The sequence below is a fragment of the Poecilia formosa genome, unplaced genomic scaffold (assembly GCF_000485575.1).
Source record: "Poecilia formosa unplaced genomic scaffold, Poecilia_formosa-5.1.2 Scaffold65, whole genome shotgun sequence".
Classification (NCBI taxonomy): Eukaryota; Metazoa; Chordata; class Actinopteri; order Cyprinodontiformes; family Poeciliidae; genus Poecilia; species Poecilia formosa.
The window spans coordinates 106,394-124,517 of NW_006800004.1; the positions used below are offsets into that span (position 1 = coordinate 106,394).

An 18,124-nucleotide genomic window follows, 5' to 3' on the forward strand; every position below is an offset into this window, starting at 1 on the left:
CTCCTTTTAATCAGTTTTTTAAGCTGGTTTATATTTGTACTTTTTTGTTAACAATTTTATTGAGGGATCAGACTTGGACAATGAAACATCAGCAATACAAATTTGTCCTCGTTTATCCATATGTGAACATAAAATATAAGACAATACGAAAAACAAAACAGAAATTACATCAACAAAAACATTCCCATAGCCTACCCCCTCCTTTTCCCTCCCTTTCCCTAGGACTTATATCTTAACACACCGAGGCTCAAATCCAATCCTCTTCAAATAGAGTTATCAATATATTGCCGAAGGGGTTGCCAAGTTTTATTAAATTGCTTTAAATTATTTGCTAATGAGAACCGTAATCTTTCCAAATGAGAGAGCCTTACCATTTCCTCAAGCCATAACTTAACAGATGGAACTTCTGCTTTTTTCCAAAACATCAACACTAGTTTTTTCCCTATGACAAAGGCATAAGATAATAATTGTTGTTGGCATTTATTAAATTGAAAAAGCTGACCAGAAACTCCAAGTACAATCAGAAGTGGTTCCATCCTCAGCTCTGTATGGAACATATCTGATAAAGTTTTGAATATACCAGACCAAAATGGGGTTAGTTTGGTACACAAAGAGTAAGAGTGGAGAAGCGTGGCTTCTTCAATATGGCATTTATCGCACAACGGGGATGTTAGGGAAAATTTTATGTAGTTTCACCTTACAGTAATGGAGTCTGTGAATGATTTTAAATTGAATAAGACAGTGTCTGGAGTTAGCAGAGCACTTATGTATATTCTCTAAAGCAGCCTTCCAGAGTTCATCACTTATCTCGGTTCCCAATTCCTGTTCCCAGCCTGTTCTAAGGCCCTGCGTGGANAATTTAGTTTTATCTAAATTTAGTGATAATTTATTGTTTTTAAACCAATGTTGTAGTTTTTTCATTTCTGTATTGAACACCTCTGAGAGTTGTTGAATGTTTTCTCCAGTACAGAAAATACTTGTCATCTGCAAATATAATATAAGGTTTGATACTTTGTCTATGTCATTTATATACAAATTGAACATTTTGGGCCCCCACACTGATCCCTGTGGAACCCCACAAGTTATGTTTAGTAAGTCCGACTTCTAAACATCTAATTCCATAAATTGTTTCCTTTCTCCAGTGTAGCTTCTAAGCCAGTTTAATGCCACCCCTCTAATTCCATACCTTTCCAGTTTTTTTTAAGTAAGATGTCATGATTGACGGTATCGAAGGCTTTTTTGAAATCCAGAAATACACCAATTGCAAATTTCCTTTTATCCATACTGCCTGATTTCTTCTGTTAACGCCATCAGTGCCATTGAAGTTGATCGGTTTTCTTTAAAGCCATACTGACAATCTATCAGAATGTTTTGCTTGTCAATGAAATTATCTAACCTTTTACTAAACACTTTTTCTTGTATTTTTGAAAATTGACAAAAAAGGGACAGGTCTATAATTATTAAAAATATGCTTATCGCCAGATTTAAATAGAGGAATAACTTTTGCAATTTTCATTGCATTTGGAAATGTTCCAGTTATGAATGACTAGTTGCAGATGTAAGTCAGTGGGTCTGCAATATCAGAAATTATCTTTTTTATAAGTTACATGTTAATTTCATGTTAATACATGTTAATTTATATAAACATTTGATCCATTTAATTTCCTCCCTTGTTTTAGGAGTTCATTTTTATCTTTCCTGTTTGTAAACCTCATTACAATGGCAGGTTTAACTACTTTGTTTTTTTGTGGAAGAGGATGACAAGCTTCAATGCCATTATTATCAATGATGATGCCCTTTTTACTGAAGAATGTTATTACCCGTTTTTCAAATATCCTTGATCTTCATCCCTTTCTTCAGTGCTATTTGCCTCTGTCACGGCCCGGGTATATGATCGTGGCTTTGTTTCCAACCCACTAATTACAACATCATTCATTCGACTGTATTGTTCTAAGTCAGCCACACGATGGTCCAGGAAGGCTTGTCTTTCTCTACATTCTGTCTCTTCAATTTTTTAACCTCCCCCATTAAGTTCATAATATATTTTTGCTATCTCATCAGACATAAAATCCAAGGATTTCTTTATCTCTTCAAACTCTTCCTCTGTCATGGATCGTTCGTATTTCTTTTCGACATTTCCGTTTAATCTGAACAAGTTGATGGTCAGGCGTTGCAGGTCCAGCTCAGGTGTTGTCGCAGCAGCTCAGGTGTTGAGCATAGAATCACATATTTAAATCTAAACTATGTTACAGAGAGTAAACACAATTAAATACAATATGTACACTTAATGATATTGTATTAGCAATTAGGTAATGCATTCAGCAAGTACTTTTACTTTTAATACTTAAGTATTTTTAAAAGCCAATACTTTTTTACTTTTACTCAAGTAACAATGTTAATGTGGTACTTTGACTTTTACGTGAGTACATTTTTGTCTGTGTATTTGTACTTTTACTTAAGTAAATTTTTTGAGTACTTTCTCCACTGCTGATTAGGTGGTGAAATAAATCTGTGGTTCAACCTTTTGTGGCAATAGTTTGATAACATGTTTCGCAAATTACCTCATTTTGTTCGACATCCTCCATATAAAATCCAAACCACTGCCAAATTATTGATCCAGCGGTGTTTCTCTTCGGAACTAGACTAGTTCATCTGATTCCTCTTCAGTTATTGTCTCGTTCACGGCTCGCCTCAAACTCCCTCTGTCACCATGTTGTTCGGTTTTCTCCGCGCAGCGTGATCGGTAGAAAATTTCCGGGTTGGGAGGGGCAAGGGACAAGTGATGCATTCATAGGGTGTCGGATAAACCATACTCGCAGTGAATTTGACGGCGAAAGTTTATCATTTGAACGATAATTTATACTCGATGGTTGCGATATAGCCATTTTAACTATCGTAAATTGAAAATTTCGGGATACATCGAGTATAACTCGATATATCCCCCAGCCCTACTCTGAACCATCTTTTTCTTTTTTCTTTTTCTCTTGAAACTCAGAGAGTCTGTTCTCCTGGGCTTTTGAGGTATAAGTAAATGAAGCTCTTGGTCCATTTTAATAGATAACTTCACAAATGTTGTATCATGAGCTGTTATGCTAAGTGTCCTCATCTGTGGTGCACACATATATGAAAAGTATTTTTATCTTTTATGATTTTTTTATTTTAATTTTTTTTTTTGTAGACTGGATAGAGTCTGAGAGCAAATGGGGAAGGAGCATTGGTGTAACTAGGGAGGTTGTGGATTGAAAGTTTTGTCCAAATGTACTGCTTCATTTTTTGACATTGGGCCACTGAAAGAAAGAAGCCATTACTCCAGAAGCAACATAAAACATGGCCTATAAAGATGTATGATGTATCTCAGATACATCAGTTCTGTCAGCGGGAATGATCCAGAATTCCAGCAAGCTGTTCTGAGAAGCTTCTGCAAGGAAAACGTTTGTCAGAACTATTACCGTTTATAAGAGAGTTCTACAGAAAATTAAGGTAACTTTAAGACTAACTAAAGTTACTAAAACCTCAAAATATTTTCATAAATACTGTTATTGTTCATCACTTGCTATCTTAGCACCTCCTTACTAACGTGGTTGGGATGTTTCTCTGTTTGAAGGGATTTCTTTTATGTTCATAAAAAGACTGAGATGGTCAGTTCTCTCTGCAGCTTTAACTGTCTGACTGGAAGAGTAAAAAAAAGAAATCTAAGATCAGTAAACCCTTGCTTACTGTAACAGTTTGCAAGGATTTGGAGTTTTATGTTAATCATAACTAGTGTACACTGATTGGCCAATCAATTGATTGTCCCAGATTTTCTTAATTTTTGGTAAACAGTGATCGGCCGGTCTTATCTACTAAACAAAGGTTTGAAAATCAGCCCCCCGACCACCAGGTTACCTCTACACTGGACGGTTAGCAGTCACCCTACTGTTGCCAACTTAGCAACTTTGATGATGTATATAAAAATATTGGTATCAGCCAAAGTGGAAATCTTCAGGCTTCAGTGATTAAAGATCTTTGGATCCGCCAGAAACTACAATCAGTGCACCTCTAGTCGTAAGAGCTTCATAGAACCATGACCCAAACTAGTTTTTGTTGGTTTCTTCATGATGAAATTAGCCACCATGTTGCTTTTAAGAAAACTAACAGACATGTCTTAAAAACAAAAACACATAACTTGTTTGTTGTTTCATTTAGGTAACAAGGGCGTTTTCTTTCACTAAGACCCCCAAGCGTGTCCTCCAGAGGGCCTTCTTGGCTAACACCACTCCAGATGAGAAAAGTCAGAGGCTGAGCTGTGAGAACCGGGTCTGCAGCAGCTCAACGTTGACTGTAAGTCTAATTTATTTTTATTAGTCTGTCGTAGAGATGACCTTGCTACTGACAGACTTTGTGCATGTGGCATTCTTTTTATTTAAAATATTTGTCATGTTTGAACATGCACACAGTGCTGATGTGATTTCTGTTCTGACTAAATAGGGACCAATCTGTGGCTTTGTTTTTGCTGGGCTTGCCTAAAATCTTAGAGATCAAAATAATATGGTGAGTTGTTCCTCTTCATGGAACTGATTACAAAGTAAATATTTATTCTTAGTTATTAGTGTGTTAGTTATCTTTTAAGCAAATCAAGTGGTTTCCTAACATTGGGACTTTGTTCCTTAAACCAGATTGCTGCTCTTGATTCATGAGAATGGATCTCTGCTTTTTGTGTTGTTGCTACAAGAGGCTNGGGAATGATCCAGAATTCCAGCAAGCTGTTCTGAGAAGCTTCTGCAAGGAAAACTTTTGTCAGAACTATTACCGTTTATAAGAGAGTTCTACAGAAAATTAAGGTAACTTTAAGACTAACTAAAGTTACTAAAACCTCAAAATATTTTCATAAATACTGTTATTGTTCATCACTTGCTATCTTAGCACCTCCTTACTAACGTGGTTGGGATGTTTCTCTGTTTGAAGGGATTTCTTTTATGTTCATAAAAAGACTGAGATGGTCAGTTCTCTCTGCAGCTTTAACTGTCTGACTGGAGGAGTAAAAAAAAAAAGAAATCTAAGATCAGTAAACCCTTGCTTACTGTAACAGTTTGCAAGGATTTGGAGTTTTATGTTAATCATAACTAGTGTACACTGATTGGCCAATCAATTGATTGTCCCAGATTTTCTTAATTTTTGGTAAACAGTGATCGGCCGGTCTTATCTACTAAACAAAGGTTTGAAAATCAGCCCCCCGACCACCAGGTTACCTCTACACTGGACGGTTAGCAGTCACCCTACTGTTGCCAACTTAGCAACTTTGATGATGTATATAAAAATATTGGTATCAGCCAAAGTGGAAATCTTCAGGCTTCAGTGATTAAAGATCTTTGGATCCGCCAGAAACTACAATCAGTGCACCTCTAGTCGTAAGAACTTCATAGAACAATGACCCAAACTAGTTTTTGTTGGTTTCTTCGTGATGAAATTAGCCACCATGTTGCTTTTAAGAAAACTAACAGACATGTCTTAAAAACAAAAACACATAACTTGTTTGTTGTTTCATTTAGGTAACAAGGGCGTTTTCTTTCACTAAGACCCCCAAGCGTGTCCTCCAGAGGGCCTTCTTGGCTAACACCACTCCAGATGAGAAAAGTCAGAGGCTGAGCTGTGAGAACCGGGTCTGCAGCAGCTCAACGTTGACTGTAAGTCTAATTTATTTTTATTAGTCTGTCGTAGAGATGACCTTGCTACTGACAGACTTTGTGCACGTGGCATTCTTTTTATTTAAAATATTTGTCATGTTTGAACATGAACACAGTGCTGATGTGATTTCTGTTCTGACTAAATAGGGACCAATCTGTGGCTTTGTTTTTGCTGGGCTTGCCTAAAATCTTAGAGATCAAAATAATATGGTGAGTTGTTCCTCTTCATGGAACTGATTACAAAGTAAATATTTATTCTTAGTTATTAGTGTGTTAGTTATCTTTTAAGCAAATCAAGTGGTTTCCTAACATTGGGACTTTGTTCCTTAAACCAGATTGCTGCTCTTGATTCATGAGAATGGATCTCTGCTTTTTGTGTTGTTGCTACAAGAGGCTGTCTGCTGTGTTTTGGTTTTTGCTATATTTCCTGTGTGTACATATGAGAAGATGAAACCTAATGAATCAAACTTAATACAAACTTTGAGACGGTCATTCCTCCTGAACAGTTTTTTCCTACTGATGGTAATGGACCCTGTGTCTCTCCATTTCCACTCTCGAGGAGGTGGACTTTCTCAGCAGTGACTGTGCATTGGTTCTCCTCTGATAAACTATTCCAAAACAATGTTTCTTTGGATTCTCTAATTCACACAGTTGTTTCTAAATCCAAATGATGGCCTGAAGTAGGAACAGGATAGTGGCACATCATCACTTAGGATTCTACAACATTGTTTCAACACTTTTCTGATGCTCTTTCTGTCAGTAATATGTTAACAGCAGTTTGTCGCCCTCCTTGAGCATCATGTCTAATCAGTCTACTTTTATTGGATAGCTCAACAGAAAGGGAACACACCCAGCTGCTCTGCTACCATACAGGCACAAAGCAGCTGATGGCAAACATCATGATGTCTAAACCACCTTAATTAGTTTTACTTCTGCTGTTAAAAGATATATTTTTGTTGTTTTTGTTTTTTATTTGGAACTGTCAGTGAAACAACCTTTAGGGAACATAATCCTGCCTCCCACTCAAAGTTTTAGAGCAGTACTAAAATTTACTAGAAATCCTACAAAATAATGAAGCTCAAACCGCCTCGGGGTCTGACAGAACAGTGGCACTTTGACGAGATGCTATACCTTCAGCAAACTCCCTCTGTAGCTTTCAAGTAAACACAAAAACAGATCTTTAACAGTAGCAGAACATATAAATTATACTTTCACCATATATTTTGTCCAAGAATGTCTCTTTTTAAAGATGTTTAAAAAGAAAAATGCACAGTTGTTTAAATATCTTTGCATTTTACTGCTTTGTTTTTTTATGTTGTCAGTTATACATTTTCTCTTGTTGTATAGCAAAAGGTATCAATGTGTCATGAAGGCCAGGGCTTAACCTGAAATGTTCTCTTGCTTTGGTAGTGCCTTATTGGATAACAACATAACTACAGCTGGACTACATAAGTCAAGACTTACAAAAATGAACTAAAACAGACCAAGATATGTCAGAGGCTGCTGAGCTTATCTATGCTGGTAGACGATCTCTTTTTCCCCTCGTCTGAGGTGGCGCTACACCAAGAACAACTTCAGGAACTGACAAGAAGACCTCTGAAGAAGACACTGGAAAAGTGAGATTGTAGCAGTTGTAGGATTTCTCTTTTGTTTTTGACTAAAGACCACGAGCCGTTTCTCCTGCTAGTTCTAGACACACATGTTTGTTATGGTTTTATTTACCCAGAATACCCTGCAGTGTAGTCAATTTCCTGCTTTTGGAGCGGTCTCCGATTGACTTGGCATTCACATATGCTTTTGAACCGCACCATAGTTTACTTCAACTGAATCAAGACCTAGGTAGAATGAACCCTTAGATTTAGAAGATTTACATACAACTATTGATTTTGTGGACTTGACGTTAGGTTGCACTACAGGGGAAGTCGGTAGAGAGAGTGATGTTTTGGTCAGGTAATTCATGTAAAAGATTTTTTGACACCCATCTGAAGCGATAAAATCCCTCATGGACCATGTTTGTATGAACACCTGTTCATTTGACAGAGAGAGACACTCAGGCCATTGGGGCAACTAGTGAGAAATTGTGCATCAGAGTGGAGAAAAAAAGGGGACATCAGTGATGGCAGGGAGATGCTCACAACACATTGAAAGCTGATAGACTGCAGCAGCAGACCCTACTGACTAACAGGTTTGTCAGTTTGGAGTCGGTGCAGCCCTAGTTTGGGGGAATGTTTCCAACACTTGGTTGAGTCTATGGCACAAATAAAGAGAATCTCATGAGGTGTCCAGTGAGCACAATTCCTTTATCAACTCTGGTGATTCCCAGTACCAGAGGTGTTTTTATAGTCGGGTAATGTTTCCCTTTAACACAAGTTTTCTGAAACACTGATGGATGTTTAGCTCCTCTCAATTTCTCCAGTTCTGCTCAGCTGTGAGTATGGGGAAGTTGAGATGAAACAAAAGAAGTCCTCACCTGGTGTTTTGGGGTATGAAAACATCTCCTTGGTGTGGGATGACATGCAGGGTCCTGTTAGATCCAGTATAGTCTGTACTTGCAGATCAGGAAGATTTGCAGCACAGTTGGGACAAAATCAATATTAGAAAGATGTTATTGAACGCGTCTGGTGTGTTTACTTGCTGTATCTTAAAGCTTGATTCCATGAAGCCCCTGCCCTGAAGCTGTTCATGAAAGGTGAAAAGTTTTGCAAAGATGAGCTTGTTTGGAAGGAAACAAGCTCAACTATCTGAAAGATACAAAATATTACTATCAAACTATATATTGAAAACTCTTTAAAGATGTATATTTTACAATTGAAATGTTTTGTTGGATTTGAATGGTTTTCACTAATTTCTCTTTTTGATGTTGTGGCTGCTCCTTTCATGTCCCAACCTGTTCTCCATTGTCTTTCTTCTGTTGAGCACCTCAGATGCCCCGTTCTGCTTCCACGTTCAGTCTGAACGAATCTACCACAAACAGTGCTGTGGTTCAGCGCTCTAACTCTTTGGATCATGCCCCTGTCAAACCTAGAATCCCTGTTTGTATCCGTAGCCCCTGCACTCCAGCCAAAATACACTCCTCCTACAGCGCATCAGACTCCTCTGGTGGTCCTGAACTCAAATACAGCTCTGTCATCCAAGAATACAAGTCGACCTCTTATTCTGTACCAATGATTCAACCCAAGTCGATCCCACAGAAATCCATCTTCACACAAGCTGGTCATGGCTCCCCTCATCTTAAAAATATCCAACCACAGTCTGGCCAGGATCTGGCCAGACGTCTTGCCTCTGGAGGTTTTCAGCCAAGAAGCCCAGGTCCTCAGCCTGTTACCTTGAATACCAGGACCTTTTCTGAGTCATGCCTGGATCCTCAAGTGGAGCCACAGTCTGCTGTACTGACCAGTCCTCGCAGAGAGATGCTGATCTAAACCGCCGCTGATGTTATTCCTGCAGTCCCATGTGAGCAAAGTTTACCTGTCGTCTGGCCTCCTCTAAGGGTTCACCAATACTGGTTCTAATGTAGGATTCAACTTCACTCAGTGGTGTGTTCTGTTTGACACTAACAAAACAAATGGCACTGGTGATATCTTAGACCAAGATCAACTCCTTAGAAGCTAAGACCCTGCATCAGTAAGAGTTCAGAACAAGGATCTCCTCAGCTACACAAAATCTTCAAAGGATGTCTCTGAAAACTGGCAGAGATTATAAGGGTTGATTTGGACAAATGTTTCCAACGAATCAGTCTGGGCATCTAACTAGTGGTGGTGGTAATAATCACAACATGTTTGTAAAGCTTAGTTGAATACAAAAATGGGATTAACCACTTTTAAAGCTTGGACAAAACTTTACATTGACAGTTTTTTTTTTCCAACACCTACATCATGGTGACAAAGCTCTTCAAGTCAAACTAGTGCATTTTCCTTTTTTGTGCACCTTTAAGAGTATTGTAACATTACTACAACAGATGTTCCTGAAGAATTAGGATTGAAGTCATCTTTTAATTTCTTAAGCATGTTTCTTCTAAATGGAAGGAACATTAACACTGGAGTGGCCCAGCCAGAGTCGTGACTTTAATCTTCTACAGAATCTAAAGATTAGTGGAATGACTGGGGAGCCTTCCAGAGGTAAAACGCCCTTTGTTTTATCTTTTGAAAGTGCTGGTCTAATTTTTTTTTTATTGGAAATAAATCTCCTGATTGACTGGAAATCATTTTAAAGTTATAATGGCCAGGCATGAAGAACTTTGGTCTTTACCAATTAGGAATAGAGTAACTTTAGAAAATATAGAAATTCCTTACTTCAGGGATCATTTGCATTCTGCTTTATCAAGCTTATGTATGTTTATGTATGTCCCTTTCCATCTATCCAGCCGTCTGCTTTTTCAGTCCTTTCTTCTTTCCTGGCATTGTTGTAGGACGTCTGATATAAAAGGAATGTGAACTTTCAAATTGATATTATAAAAAATCTGCCAAAAAAATGGAAAGTTGAATCTGAAATAGATGTGAATTTAAGACATTTGAAAAACACGGAGATACTTGGACGACTGAACTTTGTTTCTGCATACTGTTGAGTTGATGTAGAAGGAATTGGTTAGTTGTTTCTCTCTACATTGCTTCTGGTTTCTCTTTTGAAATGACAAATAACACTGCCAGAGGCCACCAGAGTAGCACATTAATAGGTTAAAATCAGAGGTGGGCGGATCAATCCAAAATATAAATATCGATACCAAGTCAGTATAAGATTGATATGTTAGATTCAGATTCCCTCTTGAAGTTTCATAGGTTCCAAACTCTATCTCATAGATTTGTATTTGCTCTCAAATAGGAATGTGCAATATATATGATATATGGTAGAAACAATAGAAATTTGACATACGAAAGAGATCTGCAGTCTACTAGTCAACCGCGGTAATGCTTGTTGATATAACTGGTCGGCATCAATACAGAGCAAGTGGGAAGCAGTGTGGCTGAGAGCGCAAAGGAAGAGCTTGTTAAGGGCTGGTGCAAATACATAAATTATCTGGTCCTAGTTCGAGTTTATCCTTTGGTGGTCTTGGTCCAGCTCTTAGAAGGAGCACTGTCCAGGTCAGACAGTAAGGACACGGGGGTTAAATGCGCAGGTGAAGTAAGTGTGAAATCGCTGGGACGTGCACAAGGTAAAGCGTCTCTTAACCCTCAGTGCAATACTCGGTAGCAGCACGGCAAATATCACGGTTGGACAGTGAGGAAACACCTTGGAGTGGGGTGACGGTCTGACTGTCTTTCCCAAACCAACACACAAAACAACCAAAAAGTTTTTTGTGCCCCTTTAATTTTTTTTTGCAGGATCGTGCACAGGAAAAAAAAACTGGTGGGGTTTAAATGACCCCGTCTCTTTAGACTGCCGGAGGGTTAAACTGTAAAACCAGGAGCAGAAAAATGTAATCTGCAAAGTGTGTGGAAGAGAGGAATACAAGCAATTTGTTTTACTAGCTTAAAATTAAGCATGGGCTAGAATTCCAGCATTGCCATGCTATGCAGCTGACGATAAGGTCCAGGCACAACATTGGAAGAAAAAGCAGAATTCAATGCAGAAACATCCAAATTCTGTTTGAACAAAGTAATTCATAGAAATACAAAAAAACACACCTACTGTAAAACACAACAAGTATTTGTAGTGGCAATACTGATCCTATATTTATTTATTTATTGGATCAATACCTGAATATGCAGTATTACACTCCTCTAGCAAAAATTATTACATACAAGTCCCACTATCAGATTTCAAAGAACTGAACTCCTATTCTTTGCAAATGACTCATTTTAATAACCTAAATCTATTAGCAGCAAATATGGGAAAAAACATTAGATTTCTATTTCTTTTTGTCCACGTTCCTATTAATGAGGGTTTTTTTTTTGTTTTTGTTTGTTTGTTTGTTTGAAGGCGCACCACTCCCCCTCCATGGTCAACCTGCCAACCATGTTTGAGAGGAAGTACCACACATTCTCCCGGTCATCCACCCATCTCTTCTGATATGTCACTGGTTGGTGAACCAGCTTCCTCCACCACCAAGATAAACTCAGAAAATGTGTTTTCTGGTTAAATCAGCAGTAGTCTCAGGGCCAACTCTTCCATGTTTCCACTCTGAAGCTCTGGACAGTCTTTCCACATGCAGGAAATGTGACAGTATTTTGGAGAAGGAATCTGCAGAAAGGACATACTGATATTTGCCAGTATCAGAATTGTCCTGTTTCCATAGCAGAATGAAGATGATGCACCAGTTGTTCTTCATCCTGATGCAGGTTCTGAAGCCCAGCCCATGGATGTGGCTGGTATTATGAACTCCTAGCTGAAATGGCACGTTGTCATGCTGAGGTTCACTGCACACTGAAAAAAGCAATTTTGCTGATGTCCTGCATTAACAAGGACCACTTCTGTTCATCTGATTGGTCAGTTCACAGGTTGTTGACACGCTGCTGTTAAATATCTTCCATGACTAGCATTACTTGCTTTGTTTGTTGACACATTGAGAGTAGCTGTAGAGCAAGAGTACATATTAGTTCATCTGTCCCTCATTGTCTCTGGACTCTAACATGTTTGCTAATGTGATTGTAATTTCAAAGATGAGGCTTTTTTTAACCAATCAATGTTCAGCTCTTCCTGTAATAACAAAGTTTAATTTTTCTCTCACTGACTTAATTCCCTTTAATATTAGACAAACGTCTAAACTGACATGTTTTTAGTGGGAAGAGGTGTTTTGACCTTTAACTTCAGCTCTTTTATTTGACCATTATTTTCTGTATGTAAACTGTCATAGTTTACAGCTTATATAAAGCTGTAATCACAAGGTTGGGAAGAATAAAAGCATTTTAGTCTGCTTCTATGTACACCCATTATTGTCTGCATTGTGTGTGCATAGGGGTGTTGTATCAGTGTACATATTTATTTTTTCATGAATAGTTAGACTGTGGCCAATCTTTTTACTGCTATTTATGTTCATTCTGATTTTGTCTGTCATTATGTTTTACTGTTCGTCACTTGTTATTTTATCTCTTTATTAAATGCACTTAAACTTGGCTATGTATATGTCTTTTATAAACAAACTGTAAAAAATACTCAATTTTAATTTGTTGGGTTGGTGACTAAATATGGCAAGTCAGTGGCGTTCAAATAATTCTCTTTGTTGGAAAAATGTTTTAAGTGCTGAAATTTTAAATGAGTTATTTAAATAATGGAAAACATTTAAATGAACCTCCACTTCACCTAAAGCAGTGTTTCTCAATCTTTTTTGGACCAGCGCCCCCCTTTCCATTATCCAGGTCCTTCACTGCCCCCATCAAAGAAAAATGTAGGCTACTTGCACTGAATATTATTTTATGATTAATATTACTATCATTATTGGTGCTGTCTTGATTTGTATTGTTTCAGAGTTTACCATCAAAAATCCTTAAAAGAAAAACACATTACTGAATTATTACATTCCCAAAGAACAAAAGAGCCATTGGAGTAAAAATCATTTCTAAAGGTGTCTAAGAAAAATACAAATGACATTCAACTTGAAATCGGTAGGCCTATAAGAGTGGGGGGGAAATCTTATTTTGTGCCATTTTCTGATGTTAGTTGCTAAATTTAGCACAAAATGGCCAGATAAGTTGCATAGCAATAGGAATTTAAACTTTGAACTATTTGCAAAAAGACTGAGTTCTGTAACATTAATAGTTTTATCAATCATAACTGGTCTTCTCTTCAGTGTTTCTGTCAGGTTCTGGTGGTGCAACTCTGTGCTGCTTTCAGGAGAATGGGACATCAGAGTATCATCCATAAAATTTCACCCACATGGCATTTACTGTGTAAACCAGACATTTCAGTGGAAAAACAAAAGTTCCAGATCCTTTTAAAGCAATAGAAATATGAGAGAACCACGGATGATATTTTTCAACAGACCTGTCTATAGTTTTACTGTACAGAAATTACAAAGAACAAAGCTTGTTTTTAATCAAATCCTAATGAGTCAAATTTAAAGTATTATGGAGTCACTTAACAGCATCATGACATTAACACTGACATGAAAAATATTGAATATATAAAATAAAATCTAATTAGCTCGCCGAAGGGGGTAAAAAAAATGTTTAAAAAAAAAAGACGTGCACGTTGCGCATTGATGTGCGCATGCGCGTTACTACAAGGTAGGCTGGATTTAAGGGTAGCACAGATAAACGGAACACCTGTTCATAGAATGGAGCAACAAACTAGATGTGAATCGGGGCATAAAAACAGAATCCGACGCCGATTCATACTGAACACTGAAAGAGCTCATAGTGGCAGATCAGGTGAAACTCATGATGAGGCTGTGAAGCGCAGCAGTGAGTGAAGAGCGTCAGTAAAAATGGGAATCAAATTAACAACCAGTGATGGCAAAGTAGCTTTAATCCGATTACTGATTACTCCTTGAAAAGGTAACTGATTACTGATAACTTGATTTGGAAGGTATTGTTAATCCACAGTACTCAGCCCCAGCTCTCCGTCTCTCTGGTCCGAAAAGCCTCTAATCCCAGAGTATAACCGCAAATAAGAATTTAGAGAACTTTTGTTTAAACTGGGGGCGAGAAAGATTCGTCTAAGCTCTAACTACCTTCATCCAGACGTTATGACCCGCTTCAGTTCATGATTCAGACATCGGAGTAGCCCCGCCGGTGTCCGAGCTCATAAACCACATCTGTTAACGGTAGCTCCTTCCCTGTAATTAACGTGCACTTGTTACCGGCTTAGATAATTTTAGTGACTAGGAATAAGTCCCAGGGACATTATTTATCTGAACTAAAGAACGTATGAAGCCACCCTAATTTACTAGAACCACAAACACTAGTTTTACAATGATCAGAAGAATTAATTCTAGATGACTAGAATAATTTAACTGTCCACAGCATCAATTAGACTTTAGTATTTTTATTAGCAAGGGAAAAAGGACATACAGCGTTTTAATAAAAAATTAAGAGATTAAAACTTTTAAGAATTTATAGAAATTACTCCTACTTTTAATCCTACACTGTGTTTTAATCTAAATAGAGGCTTTGGGGGAGACAGTATTACTCAAACCCAGATGCAGAGACGATCTTGGCAGCAGAAACTTTAACGTCCATGGATGGTCTTTGTCTTGGCAGAATCCTTTCAGAATAAATCCAAAGTTGAACTGGTGAGAATCCTCAACAAACTCAGTTCTTAATCCAAATACGACCTTTGTCTATTCCCCATGTCCACTGCAGCATTGTTGTAATCCTTCGGGTTGAGTGTAGGGCCGCATTCGAATAAGAATCCCGGGTTGTGGGTAAACGGATCTTGTTCCTTCCTTGTGCAGCAAACAGTCTCATCATCCCGGGATATCAGCAAGCAACCCTCCTTTGGTTCTGCATCTCCATCTGCTCGACTCGAACGCTGCGGAACAAAGAACCTCGATCCTTCTGTCTGGTGTCTTTTTATTTTCTCGGCATCCACTCAACTCTTTCATTTCTGCTTTTTCCGTCTCGTACGTGTCAATGACCCACGGCCCACACAACTTACCTCACGTCAACTTTTCCTTGGTTAACCCAAACCTCTAGATAAACTCTTTTCTTCCCGAGTTGCACTCTCGGTTCTCTGTCTGCCGTCTGCACCTGTTTCCTACGTGCTGCTTAAACAGTTTCACTTCCTGTTTCTTTCCGTACTGACTGCTCTCTCACGCCCTCAGTTCTATTTATGACACTGTGACACTTCATTGACTTTTGTAATCTACATTAACTTTCCATTCCTTAACTGTAATCTTCAAACTGAATCATAGCAAATTATAAAATAAAATCAAACCATTGTATCTCAATAAAAAGGATTATAAAAAAGAATTACATGTTTTCCTATCATCATTAAATCAAACTAACTTCATATTACAGAACAACAAAAATCATCTTTAATCACAATACAAGATTACTTATTTTCCTTCAGGCTGTTGTGATCTGTTTTTCTGTGTGCTCCGGTAAGATCTCAACCAGTTCCAACCAGGTTTCACGATAGTATCTAAGTTACATTAAAAGTTACTTCTTTTAGTTACTTTTACCAGCTACTAACAACGCTGCTCCGTCACCTGTGAAAATTACATTGAGCTTTGCCAATAGTTAATTGTAAGCTATTTTATAATGGTAACATCAACAATGTGTCTCCTCTTATAAGGTTGAACTGAGGGGGAGATTGTTTAATGCTTACAACAGTACAAAAAAACTTAGTAATTTGTGTGTGTTTTTGTGTAGTCCACTATTGTCTGGAAAACTCTAAGGATTTTAAAGTCCCCAACCTTCCCCCAAGCCTGCAGGTTCTGCGTTACGGCCCTGCGTTTGGTGTCAGAGCTCAGCACACAGAGCTCCTCCTGCGGCTCCACAATTCAGATGTCCCGCTGCACAGATTGGTGACACTTAAATTAATATTAATGATTATAATGGCGTTTAGTTGCGCAACTCGTTCATCCGTGGCTGTTTTCACGTTTATTGCGCTGTTCATATTAGTCTCGATGTTTGCAATTTTCTGGAGCGCAACTCAAAGCTCGACGTAATTCACAGCATATTATATTAACTTAACATTAACAGACAGCAGAACAGAACAGAAACACGTAAAGTGTGGAAAAAAGCAAGAAGATGTATATCTGCATTTTTGTACCCTATACACTGTATGTTGAACAGATACTATTGAATCTGTAGTATGTAGTGCTCAGCAAAGCCAAACTGATGAGTTTTAAACACACGCACACACCTTGGCTCACACACTCTTTGTGTTAAATGACTTTTTATGTTGTAACCTGCCATCCTAATGGTTTGATTAGAATTCCATTCGGTGCCATTACAGCCTTACAAGATTACAAAATAATTAGCCTCCCATGTCGCTCTAATTTTATCATCAACGTTCAGAGAAGAACCTGCCTCATATATATTGACTTCTTTTGTATGACTAGAAATTCCTGAATTTAGACAAAAAAATATACTATATCTTCATCATATTCTGCACAGCAGTAATTATTATTAGCTATATAAATAATAATAATTAAAATCTTGGCAGCAGTAATTCTTAGCACAAGAGTGTGGCTCAAATGTTGGCGTGGTGGCTTGTTTGTTAGCAGTAAAAAGGTTTTGAACCTCAACCACTGCTTTTCCTGTGGATCTTTTAGGTCCCTGAATGCACCAGAGTGGATTCCCTGTGAAAGAAGTTTCCTCCAACAATCCCAAAGATGTGGGTTAGGATCACTGACATTTCAATCCAGCAACTGATGATTGTCAGTGTGTTGGAACATGATTAATATATAAAAACTAACACAGCACCTTGCCTTGCTGTGTTGGTTGATCCAGTTCCTGATGATGACTCCTGCCTCTTGAAATTCTATTACATAAAAGTAACTGCAGACTTTTTTTTTCTTCCTTTGCCTTCATTTCCTCTCGTCTTTTGCTCCTTTCTCCCCATCTTGGTTCTGACCAGAACAGGGAGTGGAAAACATCAAATGTTTTCCACTCCATAAAATATCTATAAGGGAATATCTATAAGGGAATTTGTAGGCTGTGAAGCTGTGCTGCAGTAAAGATGGTGGAGCTGTTTTATTTTGTCTGTGTGGGGCTTATTTTCAGACACTACCCCCCATCACCCTCTTGGCTTGTTCTCCTCCTCAGTTCACCTTCATTGATTCCTCCATAGTTTATTTCTTCTTTTTTCCTGCTCTAGTTTATTGCCTTCCGTTCATTGTCTTCTCATTTTATTTCCAGGTGTCTTAACTGCATTAGCTGTGCCTGATAACTTATTTTTCTTGACATTAGTGTAATAAAAATTGTTTTAAAAAAAATACACTGATTCTTCACAAAAGAGGAGCTTAAACCAAAACTTTTCAGATTTTTCAGGTAAATACTGTTAACAAACATATGAGATATTATAAAAACAGGAGGCATCCAAATAGTGAAAATAATCAAATTAAAACAGACCTAAAAAAAACCCAAAAACTCCAAAACCTGTGATGGCACAACTGTTCTTCAGAGCTTTTGGTAGAAAGAGAAAAATAAATTGAGGATATTTTGCTGCTATTTACCAAGTAAGAATACATTCTAACTTTCCTTGTACAGGAAACACTTTGTCTGATTTTATATAAGACAGTGAATTGAACTGACAAAAGTTGGGCATTTTTTGTTCTAAGTGCAAATTTGCAAGATCCACAGGACTGTTAAAATATTCTGTCTTTGCAACAAACAACTCCAGGTATGTAAATGAAATTACTCTGCAGTTTCAGTTATTTGGCTGGATTCCTGGAATAAGTGGACTACTATGAGTGTTGAATAACTTCTGCACTGGTGTAAAAATTATTCTGCTGAATATTTTAAAAGAAGCTCCAGCCTCTCAAAGGGATTTTTTGTGAAGCTATGTCCATTATGTTTCTGGTGCAGCATAGATGCTGACAACGATTCCTCCTTATTCTTTCTATGTATTTAATTACT

At 37.8% G+C, this 18,124-nt stretch overlaps 1 protein-coding gene and 1 long non-coding RNA gene across 10 annotated transcripts in view; one reads left to right on the plus strand and one right to left on the minus strand.

Moving 5' to 3' along the window:
• The window catches only part of ect2 (epithelial cell transforming 2), a 56,339-nt gene extending 43,627 nt beyond the window's left edge, over positions 1–12,712 (plus strand). For 5 of the 9 annotated variants that reach the window (XM_016672764.1, XM_016672763.1, XM_007554641.2 and 2 more), the window contains 3 exons: positions 4,186–4,320; positions 8,588–9,116; positions 11,580–11,669. In XM_016672764.1, the coding sequence (XP_016528250.1) occupies positions 4,186–4,320; positions 8,588–9,085 (633 nt within the window). In that variant the 3' untranslated portion in view covers positions 9,086–9,116; positions 11,580–11,669. Of the gene's footprint in view, positions 1–4,185; positions 4,321–4,467; positions 4,547–8,587; positions 9,117–11,579 lie in introns of those variants that run through there. The other 4 variants (XM_016672771.1, XM_016672768.1, XM_007554642.2 and 1 more) reach the window with 2 other exon arrangements.
• Positions 7,341–14,737, minus strand: LOC107836528 (uncharacterized). Its single transcript, XR_001662445.1, has 3 exons — positions 14,727–14,737; positions 14,105–14,110; positions 7,341–7,430 (listed from the first exon to the last, which is right to left on the minus strand). It is a non-coding gene; the product is annotated as an uncharacterized LOC107836528 (long non-coding RNA).
• Between the last annotated feature and the right edge of the window lie 3,387 nt (positions 14,738–18,124).